This window comes from Bufo gargarizans, chromosome 7, assembly GCF_014858855.1.
Source record: "Bufo gargarizans isolate SCDJY-AF-19 chromosome 7, ASM1485885v1, whole genome shotgun sequence".
NCBI lineage: Eukaryota > Metazoa > Chordata > Amphibia > Anura > Bufonidae > Bufo > Bufo gargarizans.
In genome coordinates this window covers 83102784-83125534 of record NC_058086.1, presented here as the reverse complement: position 1 = coordinate 83125534, position 22751 = coordinate 83102784, and the positions used below count along the sequence as shown (strand labels likewise).

Below are 22751 nucleotides of genomic sequence, written 5' to 3'. Positions count from 1 at the left end.
ACTGTCTACATACAAGGTTATGCAGAAGCCCGCATCTGCCCCCTCTCTCTCCTTCCTTTCCCACCCCAAATAACGCTGTATGTAGATAACATCCGATTACTGTCCTGATGAAGGGGGCGTTCCGCCCTTAAAACGCGTCGACTGAAAATAAATATTAATATCTACTGTTACCAATATACCTGGTATTTGACTCCTGCTGACAGCGCCAATACAGAGGTTCCCTTTTTTCCTCATCCTTCTATATGGATTACTTTATCCCGGCCACCGCTTCCACGGCACGGGTAGCAACCAAGAAAGCAGCGCAGGCACCCCAATATCAGCCAAGCCAAACATAGCTGTTGTCTCCTCATAACAAGTGTTGGTAAGCGGAACTATTTTCTATGTTATTATTCAAATGAAACAGCATCACACATGAGGCGCCACCTCCTGTCCTCTTCTTCTTTTTACAACTTCAGACACTCTGCACACTTCAGGTACAATTTTGGCCATTAGTATTATTGGTACCGCACATCTTTGTGTGAATTGCAGACATTGTGACAAATAACGGTTGCTAGCCAGAGATCCCAGTATTAAAGACTGTAGCAAGAGAAAGAGTAATCTGAGGCCCATTGCAGTAAACATCTTTTTAGCTCATGCTTGGACATTTGTGGAGAATTTACAATGTGTACAGATATTTGTTTGGGTGTTCTACAACTGCTATTTTGTGCACAGTAAAGAGAGACTTCTGTTAAAGGAGTTTTACTATCTCAGACAATGGGGGCATATTGCTAGGATATGCTTCTATTGGCTGATAGGTGCAGGTCCCACCTCTGGGACCCGTACCTACAATGAGAACGGAGTGGGAAAATGAACGGAGAGCGCACTGCGCATGCGCAGCCGCCCTCCATTCATTTCTATGGGGCTGCCAAAAATAGCCGAGCGCTGGCTCGGCTATTTTCACCTGCCCCATAGAAATGAATGGGAGCAGGGGCCACGCATGCGCAGTGCGCTCCCATTTACTTCTATAGGAGCAGCGCTTTGTGATGGACGGACCCCAGGAAATCTGGGGTCCTCCAGCCACAGCTCTCCCCGTTCCGTTCCAGTTGGGACCTGCACCTATCAGACAATGGGGGCATATCTGGCAAAGATTGTGGCACAAAAGTTATTTGCGCCTCAATCTGCAACTTTTCCCTGCTCTTGCCATGTTTAAAAAAGGGGGGGGGGGGGGCGTGGTCAGGGAAGGGGCTGGGCCGAAAAGTACATATCATTTGTCATTTACTACGCCTGTTTTAAAATAGTCTAAATTTAAGCCAGCATGGATGCTGGCTTACATTTAGACCAGTGGTGCTTACGCCAAAATTCTGTAGAGGCCGGAGGATCTACTTAACTTCGGCGGATCCACCGCCAGCTAAAGGGGCTATTAAGACCGGCGTATAAAACGCCGGTCTTAATAAATGATCCCCGTAGTTTATATTAAAAATCTGCACCTTTTACCAATCCAATCAGTGTTTCATTATATGTTAGGACATCTTGAAGGTGAATAGATCAATTTTTGTGTTTCTTGTTTTCTTCTTACATAGCATACACAGTCAATCCTTCTCTGTTCTCAATCTGAATGCTTTCATCTGTCGGCATTGGAGGATCTGCCTGGAACTGACTTGGAATTCGAAGTACAACCTTGACTTTTGGTTGGAGAGACTCTTCCTCTGTGGGATAACTAATAATTGAAACAGGGGATGTCATTCCCATTCCTACACCTTTAAAGAGAACAAAAAATGTTTTTAAATTAGGAGAGAACTAGTCAGTTTCATTGTAGTGATAGATTGAAAGATTAAATAAATACGAACAAGCAAAGAAGACTATTATAAACATGCTTAAAGTGTAACAATGGGGTTTATTTTATAAATGCTGTATTTTATATATGCAGACAGAAAGCATTAGCATTGCATATGCAAAACAGAATCTTCGTCTGGGTACGAAATGTCATAAATATATTTTATAAATCAGAAAGTCCTGCTGATAATAAACTGCTTTTGCAGAGAGAAAAAAAAAAGTTTTTTTCGTATTAAAAAATCAGGTGTTTACTGAATATATCAGGTTTCTGCTGAATACATAAGTTTAGATATAGCAGTTCACGCTAAAAACATCCAACCTCTGCTGAATACAGAAGTTCATGCTGAATAAATCCAATTTTTGTAGAATATAAAAGTTCACGCTGAATACATCCGATCTTTGTATTAAGCAATATATTGCTGCATTTGTGGGAGGGGAGGCTGATTACAAGGCTAATTATACGCACCTGTAGGCCAGGCTGGCTGGGTACTAGGCTATTTATAGGCACCTGTGGGCCCAGGCTGACGCTGATTCAGCTGATTTCACGCACCCACCCACCCACACCTTCTTACAGTCACTTCTCATTAGGGTGGTCCCCTTTAGGCTGCCCTACCACAACAGTTATGGCATAACTCTACTGCTTGTTGTAGATGGGGTTAGATAGGTTAGGTTCACCTTTCTGATAGCCAATCCGACCACAAACTGAATATAAAAGTTCAAGCTGAATACATATAACTACCCTTTGAATACATAAACTTGTTGAGTATAGGGGGGGGGGATCCACCTGTGTTTTTTTTGGACCTAACCATAAAAAATATAGATCATACATTTGTACTGTATGTGACACTTATCACAAACCTGTAATGATGAACTGTTATATTCTATTTTCAAGTTGCCATCTCCCTAGGTGGTTACTGAATATCCCCACGAGTCAATTCAGACGCCTTAAACGTAACTGTACATCAAATGAACAATTTGAAAATGAAGCCAGTCAATTAAAACAACAATTTTTAGATAAAGAATACCCATAGAAAGCAAAAGAACAATCATTGCATAAAGTAAGAAATATGAATCGAGAAACTTTTTTTTATGCCAGGGACAAAAAAGATGAAACAACACCACACAGTTGAAAAAAATCATAAAGAAACAATGGCACCATATACAACGAGACAAGATAGTGGGGTCTATATTATCAATACCCCCTTAATCACATATACAAAAGCACCCAGTCTAGGCCTAAGAGTTGCACCTAAAGTAAAAAGAAACACGACACAAAAGAACAACTGGTTATTCTCAATAGAATTCCACCGATGTGGAAGATGCAATAATTGCAAAATACCCAATTCCCTAAAAAAATAATAATACACAAGTACAATCTACCCAGAACACATTTTGTTACACCATTAAAGATAGTTTATGCTGTGACACGACGGATGTAATATACATCTTAGAATGTCCATGTCAAAAACAATATGTAGCATTTTCACAGCATGTCTCACAGCATTTTAAGGTGCACCATAATAAGGACCCATCTAAACTAACCTTATGTCTAGAGCTGAGTCGCGAAAAATCTTTGAGTTCAATACAATGATCCCCGCAGGCCTAAATGCTGAGATGGAGCTGTTTGGTTTCTTGTAACCTGGGGTGGTTGCCGATTGGGGACGGGACATCGAGGTCCGGCGGTCTACCAGCACCTCGATCTCCCCTCCCTGGCTGGCCCCTGCCCCATATTCAGCTTCTTGTACTTCTTCAGTTGAGTATGGCGACTAAGTATTTATAACATACAGTACAGACAAAAAGTTTGGACACACCTTCTCATTCAAAGAGTTTTCTTTATTTTCATGACTATGAAAATTGTAGATTCACACTGAAGGCATCAAAACTATGAATTAACACATGTGGAATTATATACATAACAAAAAAGTGTGAACAACTGAAAATATGTCATATTCTGGGTTCTTCAAAGTAGCCACCTTTTGCTTTGATTACTGCTTTGCACACTCTTGGCATTCTCTTGATGAGCTTCAAGAGGTAGTCACCTGAAATGGTCTTCCAACAGTCTTGAAGGAGTTCCCAGAGATGCTTAGCACTTGTTGGCCCTTTTGACTTCACTCTGCGGTCCAGCTCACCCCAAACCATCTCGATTGGGTTCAGATCCGGTGACTGTGGAGGCCAGGTCATCTGGTGCAGCACCCCATCACTCTCCTTCATTATCAAATAGCCTTTACACAGCCTGGAGGTGTGTTTGAGGTCATTGTCCTGTTGAAAAATAAATGATGGTCCAACTAAACGCAAACCGGATGGAATAGCATGCCGCTGCAAGATGCTGTGGTAGCCATGCTGGTTCAGTATGCCTTCAATTTTGAATAAATCCCCAACAGTGTCACCAGCAAAGCACCCCCACACCATCACACCTCCTCCTCCATGCTTCACGGTGGGAACCAGGCATGTAGAGTCCATCCGTTCACCTTTTATGCGTCGCACAAAGACACAGTGGTTGGAACCAAAGATCTCAAATTTGGACTCATTAGACCAAAGCACAGATTTCCACTGGTCTAATGTCCATTCCTTGTGTTCTTTAGCCCAAACAAGTCTTTTCTCTTGTTGCCTATCCTTAGCAGTGGTTTCCTAGCAGATATTCTACCATGAAGGCCTGATTCACACAGTCTCCTCTTAACAGTTGTTCTAGAGATGTGTCTGCTGCTAGAACTCTGTGTGGCATTGACCTGGTCTCTAATCTGAGCTGCTGTTAACCTGAGATTTCTGAGGCTGGTGACTCGGATGAACTTATCCTCCGCAGCAGAGGTGACTCTTCTTGGTCTTCCTTTCCTGGGGCGGTCCACATGTGAGCCAGTTTCTTTGTAGCGCTTGAGGGTTTTTGTGACTGCACTTGGGGACAATTTCAAAGTTTTCCCACTTTTTCCCAATGACTGACCTTCATTTCTCAAAGTAATGATGGCCACTCATTTTTCTTTACCTAGCTTCTTTTTTTTTTTTTTGCCATAATACAAATTCTAACAGTCTATTCAGTAGGACTATCAGCTGTTATCCACCTGACTTCTCCACAACGCAACTGATGGTCCCAACCCCATATATAAGGCAAGAAATCCCACTTATTAAATCTGACAGGGCACACCTGTGAAGTGAAAACCATTTCAGGTGACTACCTCTTGAAGCTCATCAAGAGAATGTCAAGAGTGTGCAAAGCAGTAATCAAAGCAAAAGGTGGCTACTTTGAAGAACCTAGAATATGACATATTTTCAGTTGTTTTACACTTTTTTGTTATTTATATAATTCCACATGTGTTAATTCATAGTTTTGATGCCTTCAGTGTGAATCTACAATTTTCATAGTCATGAAAATAAAGAAAACTCTTCGAATGAGAAGGTGTGTCCAAACTTTTGGTCTGTACTGTATATACAGACACAATTCATCACTTAAATTACACCTTCCGTGTAGCGTGTGCAAATTAGTGACCTACAATATGTATTTTAGTATTTAATCATTTTTTATTCGTTTTAAAATTGCAGTGTTGACTATTCTGCGATTTCAATAAGTGGAGGACAGAAATGTAGAATACAATATGGAACAATTACAAATCCATAACATATCCAATGGTGTATAACAGTGAGGGTGAGTACCCTCATATAAGCCTCATGAGAATAACAACTAAGCATGTTGTTAGAACACTAGTATCAGAAAAACACACAGATTATATCTAGGTAAGAAACCTTAGAAAGGAGGAGGATAAAAGGGGGATATTGGAAGGTCAATTGAGCAGTCCAGCAGTGCGGCCAAAACCAAGGGTGAGTTGTAGGGTTATAGAACATATTGTGAGTGTAACAACCAATGAGCCCAAGTTAAATTCGGAGAATGGGTAGATATTCGGAGATGGGTAGGTTCCGAGCCTGACGGAGGCAATCAAATGTTACCATTGTGGAATTTTCCATCAATTGAATAGCTGAAGTGATACCAGAAGCTACCCATGTAGCAAGGTCGATATCCCTTTTTAATTTTTCCAAAGCCTTCATAGATACATGTGACAGGTTAACAGGGTTCGGAGTGCCTTGGGATAGGTGAAGCTGAGACCATAGAGAGATAGCATGCAAAGCTGTGATAAGGGGGTGAGTAATAATGTTGGGCTTTAATATAGCTAGACAAAGGAGATCTTTCAATGAGCCTTCTGGTGCAAATTGGGATTCTATGCTGACCCAAGATTTATTCGTAGAAGTGTTCCACCAATCTCTAAGGAAGGAGACACCAATAGAAGGGAAATAATCCTAAATTGAAGGGAGGCCAACCTCACCGGCCTGTTTCCTTCTGAGCATTAAAGGTTGAGCAACTCTAGGGCGCTTTGAATTCCAGATGTAATTATTGAGAAGTTTCTGCGCTTCTTTAAAGAATGAGTTGGGTATAGGCATTGGCAAAGCTCGAAAGACATATATTAGTTTTGGTAACGTCATCATTTTGAATGATGCGATTCTACCAACCCAAGAAACTTACTGCATGCTGAAACTTGCAAGTCTTTTGACATAGTGGTAAGGAGGGGTACGTAGTTATGCTGGTATGCGTGAGAGCAAGGATGTGTAAGTTTAATTCCCAGGTATGGAAGATAGAAAATTTGCCAATCGAAACATTTCTTTTAAGAGTCTCAGTTCTTCTATTGGTATGTTAATGGGGAGAGCCTGTGATTTTGAGTTATTAATTTTGTAGTAGGAAAGAGAGCCGAAATGGGAGATAATGGAGAATGCATGATGCAGAGAGTGAGCGGGATTAGTGACAGTTAGAATGATGTCATCCGCATAAAGGGAAATGACGTGTGGGATGGTTCCTATTTTTATACCTTCTATATCGGTAGAGAGGCGAATGTGTCGCGCTAAAGGGCTAGGATAAATATCAATAGGGATAAAGGGCATCCCTGACTCGAACCATTTGTTATTTGAAAGCTGTCAGACAATACTCCATTAACAAATATTTTAGTGGTTGGGTCAGAATATAAGCTTTTTATTGCATGAATGATGGCGCCGGTAAAACCCATCGCTTTCAGGACTGAGAAGGCATATGACCAGTGGAGACGGTCAAACACCTTCTCTGCGTCCAGCGTAACTGCTACCATGGGGATGTTTCTAATCTCAGCCACACTGAAAAGGTCGAACAAATGTCTGGTGTTGTCAGAGGCCTGTCTGCCCTTCACAAAACCGGATTGATCATCTCGTATCAATTGTGGGAGGATAGAGGTTAATCTAGAGACGACCAGCCTGGCAAATATTTTAATGTCCGCGTTTGAAAGAGAGATAGGCCTAAAATTTTGGGGATAATCAGGTGACTTACCGGGTTTGGGCAGTGTGACAATCAAGGCCATTAGCATGTCTGTTGGGAATGCGGAACCTGACATGGTTTTTTGAAATATGGATAGGAGGAAGGGGGCCAGCATGGGGTAATAATGTCTGTAGTATTTATTCGATAACCCATCCGGGCCTGGGGATTTTCCCAAAAGAAGTGTTAAAATCTGTTTTTTCAATTCTAGTTCTGATATAGCGGTTTATAAAAGGGCTAGCTGAGTGGAGGAGAGTTGGGGCAGTTGGGCCTTATCCAAAAAGTCCTGGACTAAAGAGTCATAATTAGCAGGCTTAGTTAACTTATCCCCAATATTGTATAGATCATGGTAATAATGGCGAAATTGTTCTGCTATGTCTCTGGGGTCAAGTAGTTTGGTTTTTGACATTGGGTGTAACAGGAAGGGGATTTTGGACTTCACTTGTTGTTTTTTGACCTTATTAGCCAACAGTTTGCCCGCTTTGTTTCCTTGGGCATAGAATCTAGCTTTCGAAAATAGGAGAGATTTAGTAAAGTTTCTGTTATGGATATTCTTTAGTTTATTTCTTTCTATGCGTAGTTCGTTTATAACTTCCGTTGAGGGTTGTTGTTTATTTCTCATTTCTAGAGTTGATATTTTTTCTAAAGTTAAAGCTAAGTCTTTCTCCCTTTTCTTCCTCTCGATATGGCTTATCTTGATTAGTATTCCTCTAATAAAAGCCTTGTGGGCCTGTCACACTGTGAGAGGGTCAGGGAGAGATTCTGCATTTAGCTGGAAATATTCCTGTAATGCTAGAGAGATTTCTTGCTTATGAGTAGGATGCGAAAGGAGATATGTGCTGTTTCTCCAGATAGGAGGGGAGGTGGATTGAAATTGCTCTGCTAACTGCAGGTGTATGGGAGCATGATCTGACCACTGAATCAGTCCTATAGAAGAGCTTAATGTGTGGAATAAAACCGTGTGGTTTACTAGGAACATATCTATTCGAGAGTATGTTGAATGTGTGGGAGAGAAGGTGTAATCCCTCTCTTGACCATGCTGAGCCCGCCAGACGTCTATTGGGCCTTCGGAGTGTATATATTCTGCTAAGCCCACTTAGGGTGCTTGGATGCCATGTGGCGGATCATGCTGGTGGTGGTGAGGTTGCTAGTGTTCACACCCCGGCTCATTGGTATGGCACAGGTTGCAAACTACCACTCTTTTGTTGTCTGCACTTTACTAAAAAAAAAATGCGGAACACCTACCCCTTGGCAAGGTAGATTTATGCATGGGGGTGCTTGGTGTAACGGTGTTTGGTGTGGCGCGACTTCTCCCTTTTGCAACCCCACTGCCTCTTCTAGCCTGTTGCGGTGCTGCGGATCCCTCCCCATCTGTACTGCTGTCCTCGCTCGGCTTTTAACCTTCCCATGTTGGGTCAGTGACCTCATCGTCCACCACCTCCTCTTCCACTTCCTCACTCTGCTCATCCTCCTGACTTGACCTAACCACAACCTCAGTGATTGACAAATGTGTCTCATCATCATCCACCTCGTGAACGAATGGCGTTCACCACCGTCATCCTCTTGAGACTGTGAAGGCTCAAGAGGTTGGGAATCAGGGCACGATATGTCAGGTCCCTCTTGAAGCATGCTGGGTGCGAGGGTCAAATGTAATAGTGGCACTGGAAAGATCTCCTCTGAATATCCGAGTGTGGGATCACTCGTTTGGCAAGCCTCTCCATGGTGGGAGGAAGGATGATCAGAGTGAGGATTCGGTTGACCAGACTCTTGGCTACAGAGACTGGACTTGGTGGAAGAGAGGGTGGTGCTTAACCGACTGTAAGCATTATCTTCAGCATTACAACCGACCAACTGTTTGCACTGGTCTGACTTGGACAGTGTTGTCCTGCGCGCCCAGCTAAGTTGGACATGAAGCTTTTTTCTGGTGCACTGGCAGCAGGCATTTTTATTGCACCCAGTGCCACAGCCTCTGCGAGCACCATCAGCATCACGCCCACTTCCACGTCCCTTAGTGCTTGCCTTCTTCATATTAATGGTTTTGTCACTAGATGCAGCGCAGATTGTTTTACTGTCTGCTAAAGATACAGTTTTCAGATGGAGGACATATACATGTCACAGAAACCCACAGATTATGGACACTATATTAGGCCCAGATTACACAGTTTTCTGATGTAGTACAGTATTGGTTGCAGAACACCACAGATTATGAACACTATATTAGGCCCAGATTATTGGATCTTGCAATACAGGCACTGTTTGCAGATGTAGTTCAGTATTTTTACACAAAGCCACACACTGGACACTAGATGTGGTCCAGATTATTAAAGACACAGTCTGCGGATTATGCACAGTATATGTCACTAATAGGTATAAAATAAAAATATCTTGCTGCTGTCAAACACACACAGTAGTCCTTAAAAGGACTTTGGGGTCTTTGAAAAGCTTTTGGTAGTTAAAACAGCTAATTTCTCTCCTTGCACTATCTGTCCCTTCCTCAGCACTGTCCCTGAGACTGCAGGTAAATAGATTGCTGCTTTAAAACATACACACACATACACAGTAGTCCTTAAAAGGACGTTTGGATCTTGGAAAAGCTTTCTCCAAATAAAAACTGTAATTCGCTCCCTACTCTGTCTTTCCCTTCCTACGCTTTGTTCTCCCTGTCTACATCTGGGCCGAACGTGCGTCATCTGTTGCTATATAGCACCCGATGACGCGTTTTGGCCAGCCAATCACTGTAATGCCAGCAGCCAACATGGCTACTGGCATTACAGTGAGCACAGTACTTACCTGCACCTTTATTGGCTGCCTAAAACCCCGCAAAAAGTGCAGGGAGGAGACTCGAGCATTGCGCTCGAGCACGTGCGGTACTTGGTCGATTACTCGACCAAGTGGTCGAGGTACTTGGTTGAGTACCACCATGTGCCGAGCATATCGATGCTCGAGCCGAACAGATATTCGGCCGAGCATACTCGCTCATCACTAGACGCAACGTGGAACGCCAAAACCAGCAGCGAGAAGAAAACATACCTAAGATACAGCGGTCTACTTCCACTTTGAAATACAAGTTGCGGTAATGTAACCAGTGATCCCCTATACCTCACCTCAATCTTTGGCATATACTGTTGACTAAGTACTGTTCTAACATTGCGTATTTACCATTTACTTCATATGTGCTGAATCTAATTATTACCTTACCATTACCCATGCATTTGATTATAATATATAATAATATAGTGGGCCAACTCTATATGGGCTGAATCTAAATATTCCTTACCGCTATCCACATATTCAATACAGCAGGCTGATAGTGCCTAAAAGACATCAGAACACAGGTGGATAAAAATCCCCTTCTATACTCAACAAGTTTATGTATTCAAAGGGGAGTTATATGTATTTAGCTTGAACTTTTATATTCAGTAAAGATCGGATGTATTCAGTGTGAACTTTTATATTCTAACATATTCAGTAAATACCTGATGTACCCAAATGTCACGGATGGTGTTACAGAAAACAAGAAGTTACAAATTAGGATCCGACTGGCTTGATCCGAAACTAAGAAACAAAAGGGTGACCCCTATTAAAGCCCTGAAGCTCTCCCTGTCTTCTCAGCCCATGCAAAGATCTCTATGATAGATAATTGCATGCCCTCGTGCCTCGACTGTATGACACCTGAACACCCTATAATAGTGAGGGGACATGACCACCGGCTCCCTACACTTAGTACGGAGGGAGTCAGGGTCACCTAGGATCAAGGCAACAGGAAAACAAAATTAAATGAACAGACTTATCTGTAGAAGCATCAGTTGCAGCTTGCAGCATGAGAACACTCCAGGAAGTTGTATAAACCGCAAGGTGAGGCAGTATGGCGAGGAGATATATAGGGAGGCAATCACTGCTAATAAATGACAGCTGGGAGAGGGAGGAGAGATGTCAAAACGAAAGCAAAACAAAAGATCATGCAGGAGGTACTGAAGAATGTCTATCAGAACTTCTCAAAGATCTGGTGGTGACACCAAAACTCTTTTTCTTTTTTTCTCTGCAAAAGCAGTTTATTTTCAGCAGGACTTTCTGATTTATAACAATATATTTATGATATTTCATTTTTTAATCATATATTTTTTATCTTTTCTATTTTTATGTATTCAGCAATTACTTCATGTACCCAGCCGAAGATTCTGTTTTGCATATGCAATGCTAATGCATTCTGTCTGCATCTCTTTCCGTGAGTACTGAGCTTTATTAAAAGTTATACCCTTATAGAATCCTTACAGATCACGGCTACAAGTCATGAATAGAGATAAAGACAGGTACACCATTTTTTCTTTATTTTTAATGTTTAAATAGTACGGTCATTTTATCTGAATAAATTAATATTTTCCTACTTTGATAAAACACCATATATCTGAGTGCCTTCCTTTCTATATAAATTATACTTGTCATTTTATTGGCGGGGGTGTCGCCATTGGATAGTGCACCTGGTTATATATATATATATATATATATATATATAATTTTATATTCCTACAATATTGCCTTGTCACTTAAAAATTGTGTATGTGTTGAAAACAGTAGTGTAGCCAATATCCTATATTCCCAGAAACAGAAAACTATAAAAAGTCTAAATGTCTTACTCTACTTTACAACTATGTTGTTGATCAGTGCTAGTGGTTGAATAGGGCTGAACTGTAATATTAAGCACTGCAGATCTTAAAACTTTAATATGTACATATAATGACTGGAAAAAAATCATGTTAGGTAGCTTTAGAAGTATACTAACCAACAATAACACTTAAACCACCTAATATTGTATAGGTCCCCTTCCTACTTCTAAAACTCTCTGACACGGACCTGATAAGGCATAGACTACACAAGGCCACCATAGGGGTTAGCAGCATATTCCTTAAAGGGTCGCTGAGTTTTCTTAAAATTTTTGATAGGTCATAGAGACATATCAAAAGTTTTGATCAGTGGGTGTCTGAGTGCTGAGAACCTTCGTCAGAATGAGGAGAGAGAAGCAGTAGCAAATCACGCTCTGCTTCCTCACTGCAGGTAGCGCAATCGAGACGGGCTCATAGAGTTTCTATTGCATCTGTCTCCCTTCCTCTCATGCAAGTGCTTCTCTCTCCTAGTCCTAGTGACTGGTGAGGGTCTCAGCATTTAGACTCCCACCTGCCAAAACCTTTGCTTTGTCTCCATGACATATGCAAGGTTTTATGAAAACTCAGTGAACCTTTAAATCATTAAGTTGAAAGGTGGGGCCTCCATAGACGACACTTGGAACAATTTTTAGGTAGGTGGTACATGTCAATTTTTATTCACATGAATGCCAGGAAGCACTGCATGATGCACTGTATGTTCTGACACATTTCTATCAGAGCCAGCAGTAACCTTTTCTGCATTTTTCTCCCTTCTTTGCTGTCCCAAATTTGGTAGACACTTGTCACTGTATTCTAGGTTTAATTACAAGACCTGCCATTTTTCAGATTTTCTAACCCAGTGGTCTAGCCATCACAATTTGCCTCTAATATTTTGACAACTGCCATAATCAATGTTATTCACTTCACCAGTTAATGTGTTTAAAGGGATTTCCAGGGTTAAAAAACAAACAAAACAAAAACAAAACATGACTGCTTTCTTCTAAAACCAGTATCGCTCTTATCCACAATTTTATGTGTGGTATTCCAGCTCAGCCCGATTATCTTCAATCAATTGGTACTACAATACCACACACCACCCACACTCCTATAATGTTATGGCTATATTAGTGTTACTGAGCAGCAGGGATTTCTATACTGCCTCATCTCCTCTGTTTGCTAACATTGCCTGGGACAGATTCTATGCAACTGCATTACACATTCCAAAAATGTACCTTAGAGGAGCCTACAAACTTGTCAGAATCTGTAAGGTGATGGGGAAAAAATGGAAGGCAGTCTTTAACTAATACCCATACAGGGCATTATAAATACCTAGTAATGCATTTTGAGTATCTGATTCAGAAGATCCTTGACTCTGTAAAGGCCTCTTTACATGAGCCAGCACAGCAGGCATTTATCAGGAATGAATCGTTTGTTTCTGATAATTGCCTGGTCACCAGAGGAGGTGAGAGCTTCATTTGCATATGCATAAATCATTAAATCATATCATCTATATGGGAACTAGCGGTTTCTACTACAATTGTTTATTCCCATAGAGAATAAAAAAAATTATGCTGTAAATTGCTGTTAAGATGCCATGATCTGCAACCCAGAGGAAGGGGGAAATTAGAGGGTTGTTGTAGTGGGGACGTAGGGTTCTATCTTATATATGCCCACTAGACCTACAGGTGTTTCTGAATCTTGTTAAAAGGAAGTGGCTACTTGTACCTTGTCTCATTTAGGTTTTCACTTGTCATCTGCTATGGAAGAAAGTTTTTCTAATAAGGAATTTGTTGACTTCTTGTCCTTTTTGCTGGCTTCAAAAGAGTTTGTTTTAAAATTGGATAAAAAGAAAGACAAATCTGTGGAAGAATGCAGGCGTCCTGTTCAGAGATTATTTTATAACTGGTTACAGGCGTTGTGTATATTTCCTAGTATTTTTGCGTGAATGCCATCCAGAATTCTGTCCAGGGGTTGTTTCTGCATCTGGAGATTCTTCTGGAGCACAGATAAGCGAACCTTTTGAGATTTAGTTAGTTTCAGGTTCGCCAAAATTAAAATAACAAAAACATTTCCAATTACTCTGAAAACTGGTATAAACAAACACCCTCCAGTCTCCTAGGACTCAGAATTTTTAAGGAAAAGATTTTTTTTTTCTTTTCTCCATCCTCCCTCCCAAACTGTTTGAATGCAATGACAGCAATAGTAAATCATGTCAGAGGGACACTGACATACATACCATAGCTCCATTTATTAGGCTTTTTCATATTTACAAAGCATCTAAAAATTGTTCCCTATTGGGGGCCAATGGTGTTCAGGACCTTGCAATTTTCCATTTTTATATTTTAATTTTTACTACCTACATTCCCAAAGTCATAACTTTTTATACATTATTTCATTCACATAGCCATATTCGGGCTTGTTGTTTGCGGGACAAGTTGTACTTTTTATTGGTACCATTTGCCATTGCATATAATGTAGTGGAGAGCTGAAAAAATCCAAATGGGGTTGAATTGGCTGCCCTGTGAAAGGCCTGAGAAGAACTGATCGACTTGCTGCTTGTGAGTCTATCTGACAGATCTTTCTCTTTTTCCTTGCTGTTGTTTTGGGCAGGATCCCACCTCCCCACAGGTCCTGCTCATTAGCTATTTAGTGGTTCTATTTATGCCCGCCTCTCACTACAGCCTTTGCAGTTTATTTTTGCTCCTGGAGTTCTCAACTAGTGTTTGGTGGATCTCCTGCTCCCCGTCCATCTAAAGCCAAGTCCTCCTTCCTTCCCTTTTGTTGTGTATTCTGTCTAGGCCTCAGGGAGACGCTGGTTCCCTCACAAGAGCAAGGAACCAGTTGTCTTATCTCCAGCTCTCTAGCTGAGGGTTTGATTCAGTGTCAGCAGGGCTTAGGTTCCAGTGCATGAGCACTTCCACCTTTAGGATTTGCTCATGCTGTCAGCAGTCAGGAAAAGGCTCAGGGATTGTCAGGTGGTGAACTTTCCCTCTTTCCTAGCTTTGGGGCCTAGCCTGTTTTATTTTTGTTACTGTTGTTGTATTTGGTTTTCTTCCCTCGCCTACTGTGACATTATAAACAGCCCATACAGTCATTTTTTTTATGCTTGCTCTGTGCGAAATGGAAGCTGTTGATGCACTGGTGGATCACATGCAGGGGTTGTCTTTGGAGGTACAGTAGCTGACCTCTGTAATTCAGTCAGAGATCTCTGGCTTATAGTTCTGCTAGAGGGAACCAGGTCAGCCTTGAACCTATGGTGACTCTTCCAGATAGGTTCTCTGGGGGAGGTGATAACTTTGTTTGGTTTGGAGAATCTTGTAAGTTGCATTTTCGTCTACTTCAGATCTCATTTGGAGACAAAAATCAAAGAGTGGGGATTATCATTTATCTGCAAAAAGGTGATGATCAGTCTTGGGCCTTTTCTCTACCAATTGTTTCCCAGTTCCTCCGATCGATGGATGAATTTTTCAGAGCCCTGGGCCTGATTTATGATAATCCAGACTGGGTCTCTCTGGCCAAATCTAAGCTGCGTAGCTTGAGTCAGGGAGAACGTTCTACTGAGTCATATTGTTCTGAATTTAGAAGATGGGCGACTGACTCAGAGTGGAATGACCCAGAATTCCATAGTCAGTTCTGTCATGGGCTGTCTGAAAGACTAAAAAAAGCCCTTGCATTTCATGAAAACCCTGATTCTTTGGAGGTGGCCATGTCCCTAGCCGTACGGATTGATAGAAGCCTGAGAGAGAGGTGCAAGGTTCCTCTCAACCAGGATGGACTATCATGTGGGGAAACAGGGGGCACAGAAACACTTTAGCCAGTGTCTGGTGATGAGCCTATGCAGTTGGGTCAGGTCTCTTCTTGCCCTGGTAAAAGGAACTTTAGAGTTCAGAGAAGACTCTGTTTCTTCTATTGGTAAAGAAGGACATTTCATTAATGTTTGTCCTTTTATTAGGCCTCAAGGTGGAAATAAAAAAGGGGGGTTCTTTCCAAAAAATATAGTTCCCTTACTCTTGGGAGTGTCAATGAATAGTCAGTAAAGGTATATTTGTCTCCTATCTGCAGTACCCGATTTCTCCTGCCTGCCATGGTGGCGCTAGACTCTGAAAATATGGAGTTAGAAGAATTTGTTGACAGTGGCACAGGGGTTAACCTTATTGATTATCACTTTGTTCAGAGTCATAGTTTTAAAACAAGCGCAGGGATATCGGTGTTGGCTATTGATTCCTGTAGAGGGAAGTCAGGTGGGCGTATATATAGATATATCTGTGGTCGTGGCAACCAAGAACGCACCCAGTCCTACCTAGAATACCCTACCCCTAAGCGGTTAGAGTTGTGCCGCAACCGCGCCGTAGTAGGGACGCCTGAAAGAGGGCAAAAGACATACTGATTAGCAGGAGTAAATTTATTACAACATAATCACAAAACCAGACTTTGGAAAGCCATTGACATCTCAGTTTTGGGGTGAGGTAAATAACGGCTAAAACACGTGGAGCGCCAACGCCCTAACTTCTGGATGACATGCGCTGGTACCTGATTTTTGGAGGCCGCAGGTGCAGCACCTATGCTGAATGAATGTCCTGAGATCGTAGCTGGGTCGCCGCCAAAACTGGCCACTAAGGAGCGTACGTGGGACACAAAATGATGGGTAGTGAGTGGTACCACCCCAAAGGGCAATAGTGGACTATCTGGTCCGAACACAACTAATGCTGACTGTAACTGACGGAAAAATGTGATGGGGCACCATTGATGAGACGTGGGGAAATAGGACACCGGGACTGGGGGGCCCATCTGCGAGGTCTTGGATGTCCTCAGTAGTAGCACGCAACCCTCAGCGTTTTGGACCAACTGGCCGACTGTGAGAAACCTGCCACTACCAGGAGAACAAGTAAACTCCCCAGGTCTCAAGAAGCCACAGAAGGCTAAATAAACAGCGGATTTAAGCACCAGGCTAGGTAAAACCCTGAAAGGGTTCCTATCCAGGATGTCGGATAGGTTACGTAAAAGGAGCCCAGTAACAGCTTGTCTACACACTTGGCCTCCGGGCCCACATCTGCTCAAACCCCTCAACGTGGCTTTGACAGCATGCATAGAGAACACCGATGCCAGTTCAGGATGACTGACAGAGAGGAAATGCTGCACTTCAGACAAGTATGACTTCACCGTGTTGTGGGACAGCTTGAGCTCCGAGTGGCAGTAGCCAATGAAAGCAAGGATATACTCCGCAGAACTGGACTCTCCCTGAGGACATTCCCCCTGAAACCTGCAAAAGGCCCTCCACCCGGTGTTATATGCCCTGGTCGTGTTTGGTGAAAGGGACTTGGCTATTAAAGCGTGGGCCGTCTCTAGGTGACTGGTCACGCTAGTATTAACGACTCGTGGGGAGGGACGGTAGCGCCCGCTACATCTGCCTCTGGCATGACCTGCAAAAAAAGGGAGAAATTAGCCCTCGATAAAGCGTCAGCAGCCACGTTTTGCAAACCTGGCACATGCGTACTATTAACACAGAAATGGCGGCTACCACAATGGGGTACAGTTCGAACAGTGCTGAGGTTTGCAGGAAATCTGGGATCTGTCTCACCTCAGCAGGCCATTCGTCTGCGACCCAGTGTGTGCCGTGCCACTGCCAAAGCGCTGGCATGATGGGAAGCAACTTAAAGGCATCCGATATATCAGCCTTAGATAACATCGACCCGAGTCCTAACTGCATGACAATGGCAATGGCCTGGTCAATAGAAGAATACCTTATGCCCACTTCCTTTAAGGGAGTTAAGGCTAGGGACATGGGAACCGTGTGGGGCTGACAAGTCGATGATAAGTCTCTCCTTCTTGCTAAATTTACCCGTGACCACCCCCACGGAACTAACTCTCCACCGCTGGAAGGGGGGCACTTTGAAAGGACCGATCAAGAAACCCTTGCCTAACTCGGACTCTATTAGGTTGTCTACAGAATTAGGATTCCTCTCGGCAGATTGAAGGTTCTTGCTCTCATACGTGTGTTCTGGAGTCGTGATTAACCCTGTATGAAAGCCCTCGCAGAACCCTGAAATCAGAAACTGCACGAACCCTGGATTATAATGACCTCGCAAGTACTCCTGTAAACAACTGGTATTGACCACACTCTGGGATGGGCCCTGAAGCAATTGGTACAGATGTGTAGTAGACGGCATTGACTAAAATTAGAAGACGCGCAATTATAGTTATTACAAATCTGGGCCCTACCCAGCTGAACAATGGGCCGGCCTAACTTGTCAACTGAACTAGGAGGTCTGAAGACATCGAGTGGCCCGGCCGACGAGCCGGAAGGGTATGACGGTGTACTGGCGGCTGATTTGTGGCACCACTCTGCAGAGTGGAAGATGGATTGACATGCGGAACAGGAGGGAGCTTTCAGACCCACAAAATGCCTGCAAAACAACTCTATGTCTAAGTTGGACCAATCTGTAACATATTGTAACTCTGTAACTCGAAAAAGGTACAGATCGAGTTCCTCGCTCCTGTCAGGCCTAGCAGAACATATGACATCTCTAAAAAGGCTAAACGCCATGACAAACTCTGGGATGGTTAACTTGCGGTTAAGCCTGTGGTCACGGCCTCTCAGCACCACCGAGACTTCTGGAGGCTATCAGCAGAGAAGCGAGGTTAACATCCCTACCCTCTAAGATGTCTTTCCTGACGGTCGGAATAAAATGAGAAGGAGCCACGTTGGGGACAGCCAGGGTAGTACGGATTTCCCCTACAGCAGAGGTAGTAGCGACCGGAACCTCAGGGGGAGAAACAGGAATGATCGAGCCGCGAGACTCGATTAACTCCAACCTCGCTTGTATTGAAGTGACAGCTGATGTTAAGCTGTTCAGCATGACATGTAACTGAGCGAGCGATGTTTGCACCGTGGTCATGGGGAGATCATCTTGACTAGGCGCCACAGAGTCTTTCCACAGCCGATATAATTCCGCCTTCCTGGCGGAAGCCGGGATAGGGACGCCCCTCTTCGTTAGTTCCGACATAAGCCTAGGGATAGTCCATGCTCGCAGGGATGGTATACTGCCCCCTTCGGACATTCCTGCCACATTCGCATACACAGACGCGTGTGACATCACAGCTGTGGAAACAGTAACGTAAAATGACCGGCTAAACTGGACGACCACCAGCATCAGTGAACCTGCTCAGCAATGTATGGAAAAGTGCCCCGCCCCCCGTGCAGCTCTGCACACAAACAACAGGAGGACCGTGAAGAAGTGGCCAGGAACCGACACCCAGAAGTAACACACAGAGGAAATATGATGTACTTACCCGCTTAGAAATCTACAGATTGACCACCGCGGAAAGCTTGTGAAACAGCACAACCTGCACGTAAGACAGTGCATGAGACACAACCCCGCTTGTGAGTACTCTCCTCCCCCCTCCCCAACGTGTACCCCTACTACCTTGCCGACAAGCCACAATCTCGGAATGAAATCAAGATAAAATTGGACCTGGAAGCAAAACAATTAAAGCATCAACCCTGGATTGTGCACGTGTTGTAAGGAACCATACAAAGTAAGACATGAATGATGGAACATGATCTGGCAACCTAAAGTACGACTGGCAGAAGGAAGCTAGCCACTGGCTAACATTTGCTCCCCCTGACCGATCCTAGTGTTATCGTCACGAATCCCTGCCTATCTACGCGGCACGGCGGCCCGTGCCAGACATTAATGAAGGTGAGGAGCGGGGCCACTGTGTCCCCCGCACCCCTACACGATAACCGCGTGGGGAGCGCGTAGCTCCCTAGCACCGTGGATCAGAGCAGGGGGACCCTTTCTGCACAACGGCCCCCGCCCCACACCAACACAGCTCGTGAGCCACGTGGGGAGCTTTCGCGGCTCCCTGGAAGAGCGCCTAGTGCGGGGGTGCCCGCCGGCTGGGCACGCCTACCGAGTGGGGAGCAGCGCAGCTCCCTGGCATAAACCTATTTCATCATGGGCCCCGCCCCCACCGGTCAGTGAACGTTGCCGCATGGGGGGCCGCACCGCTCCCTGGCCTAAGGGGCTGACCCACCGCCGGCTGGGCACTCCCACAACGTGGGGAAACAGCGCAGCCCCCTGGCATTAAGAGCCGGGGCAGGGGGAGCCCTTATACATGATGGCCCCCGCCCCCAGCCGGTTTAAAAACGTGCCGCGTGGGGGGCCGCACTGCTCCCTGGCAGAGCGCCCAGTGCGGGGGTGCCCCCCTTTGCCTAAGGGGCCGACCCACCGCCGGCTGGGCACCACGTGGGGAAACAGCGCAGCCCCCTGGCATAAGAACAAGGGGTGGGGGGAGCCCTTTCCATCACGGGCCCCGCCCCCCGCCGGTTAGGTGACTGATGCCACGTGGAGCGCCGCGCGGCTCTCAGGCATTTAGAACGGGGGAGCCCCTCTTCCGTCGTGGGCCCCACCCCCCGCCGGCTTGAGTACATTGGTAGCCTTGAGGAGAGCCGCACGACCCCCTGGCATGACCGTCCGGAGCGTGGGGCCCCCACTCACCTAGGGGAGACCCCGCCGACTGGACTAAAGCAGCCTCTTACCCTCGCCCGCTGACTGGTGTCCAGGTACGAGCGCACGCTTCCTGCGAAACTCTGCGACGTCGTACGATGTGGGAGGGGCGCTGGCCGTTGAAGTAGGCAGCCAAGCCCCTCCCACAATTACAGGCCAATGAATCGGCCTTACACATGTATCTGCCCTTTCATTGATATGTGTATATATGTATATATATATATGGGCCCCTTTACATGGCCAATAGGGATATATATTCCCTGTATGGCCATGTACAGTTGCAAGAAAAAGTATGTGAACCCTTTGGAATGATATGGATTTCTGCACAAATTGGTCATAAAATGTGATCTAATCTTCATCTAAGTCACAACAATAGACAATCACAGTCTGCCTAAACCAGGCATCCTCAAACTGCGGCCCTCCAGCTGTTGTAAAACTACAAATCCCACAATTCCCTGCTGTAGGCTACCTAAAGGGTGTTCCGGCATGCTGGGAGTTGTAGTTTAGCAACAGCTGGAGGGCCGCAGTTTGAGGATGCCTGGCCTAAACTAATAACACACAAAGAATTAAATGTTACCATGTTTTTATTGAACACACCATGTAAACATTCACAGTGCAGGTGGAAAATGTATGTGAACTTTCCTGTAGTTGCAGACCAGACGTGCACAACGGTCAGGAGTAATTCTTGACCATTCCTCTTTACAGAAAAGTTTCAGTTCAGCAATATTCTTGGGATGTCTGGTGTGAATCGCTTTCTTGAGGTTATGCCACAGCATCTCAATCGGGCTGAGGTCAGGACTCTGACTGGGCCACTCCAGAAGGCATATTTTCTTCTGTTTAAGCCATTCTGTTGTTGATTTACTTCTATGCTTTGGGTCGTTGTCCTGTTGCAACATCCATCTTCTGTTAAGCTTCAGCTGGTGGACAGATGGCCTTAAGTTCTCCTGCAAAATGTCTTGATAAACTTGGGAATTAATTTTTCCTTCGATGATATCAATCTGTCCAGGCCCTGACGCAGCAAAGCAGCCCCAAACCATGATGCCCCCACCACCATACTTCACAGTTGAAATGAGGTTTTGATGTTGGTGTGCTGTGCCTCTTTTTCTCCACACATAGTGCGGTGTGTTTCTTCCAAACAACTCAACTTTGGTTTCATCTGTCCACAGAATATTTTGCCAATACTGCTGTGGAACACCCAGGTGCTCTGGTGCAAACTGTAAACTTGTAGCAATGTTTTTTTTTTTTTTTTTACAGCAGTGGCTTCCTCTGTGGTATCCTCCCATGAAATCCATTCTTGTTTAGTGTTTTACGTATCGTAGAGTCGCTAACAGGGATGTTAGCATATGCCAGAGACTTTAGCTGACACTCTAGGATTCTTCTTCACCTCATTGAGTAGTCTGTGCTGTGCTCTTGCAGTCATCTTTATAGGACGGCCACTCCTAGGGAGAGTAGCAGCAGTGCTGAACTTTCTCCATTTATACACAATTTGTCTTACCGTGGACTGATGAACAGCACGGCTTTTGGAGATACTTTTATAACCCTTTCCAGTTTTATGCACGTCAACAATTCTTAATCATATGTCTTCTGAGAGCTCTTTTGTGTGATGAATCATTCACATCAGGCAATGCTTCTTGTGAAAAGCAAACCCAGGGTTCACATACTTTTTCCACCTGCACTGTGAATGTTTACATGGAGTGTTCAATAAAAACTTGGTAACATTTAATTATTTGTGTGTTATTAGTTTAGGCAGACTGTGATTGTCTATTGTTGTGACTTAGATGAAGATCAGATCACATTTTATGACCAATTTGTGCAAAAATCCATCCATTCCAAAGGATTCACATACTTTTACTTGCAACTGTATATATTGGCCAGTATGGGCCCAGGCATGTTTAGATACAGTACAGACCAAACGTTTGGACACACCTTCTCATTCAAAGAGTTTTCTTTATTTTCATGACTATGAAAATTGTAGATTCACACTGAAGGCATCAAAACTATGAATTAACACATGTGGAATTATATACATAACAAAAAAGTGTGAAACAACTGAAAATATGTCATATTCTAGGTTCTTCAAAGTAGCCACCTTTTGCTTTGATTACTGCTTTGCACACTCTTGGCATTCTCTTGATGAGCTTCAAGAGGTAGTCACTTGAAATGGTTTTCACTTCACAGGTGTGCCCTGTCAGGTTTAATAAGTGGGATTTCTTGCCTTATAAATGGGGTTGGGACCATCAGTTGCGTTGTGGAGAAGTCAGGTGGATACACAGCTGATAGTCTTACTGAATAGACTGTTAGAATTTGTAATTTGGCAAGAAAAAAGCAGCTAAGTAAATAAAAACGAGTGGCCATCATTACTTTAAGAAATGAAGGTCAGTCAGTCCGAAAAAGTGGGAAAACTTAGAAAGTGTCCCCAAGTGCAGTCACAAAAACCATCAAGCGCTACAAAGAAACTGGCTCACAGGCGGA

The 22751-nt window shown here is 44.0% G+C and overlaps 1 protein-coding gene across 2 annotated transcripts in view; it reads right to left on the bottom strand.

Annotated features, from left to right (window-relative positions):
• HEBP1 (heme binding protein 1) overlaps positions 1-22751 on the bottom strand; it is a 176210-nt gene that overhangs the window by 7438 nt on the left and 146021 nt on the right. The window contains exon 3 of one of the 2 annotated variants that reach the window (XR_006390840.1): positions 1467-1736. Coding sequence is in view for 1 of the 2 variants with exons in the window: in XM_044300748.1 (XP_044156683.1) it covers positions 1556-1736 (181 nt within the window). In the remaining variant the exon portion in view is untranslated. The remainder of the gene's footprint in view (positions 1-1466; positions 1737-22751) is intronic. The other variant, XM_044300748.1, reaches the window with a different exon arrangement.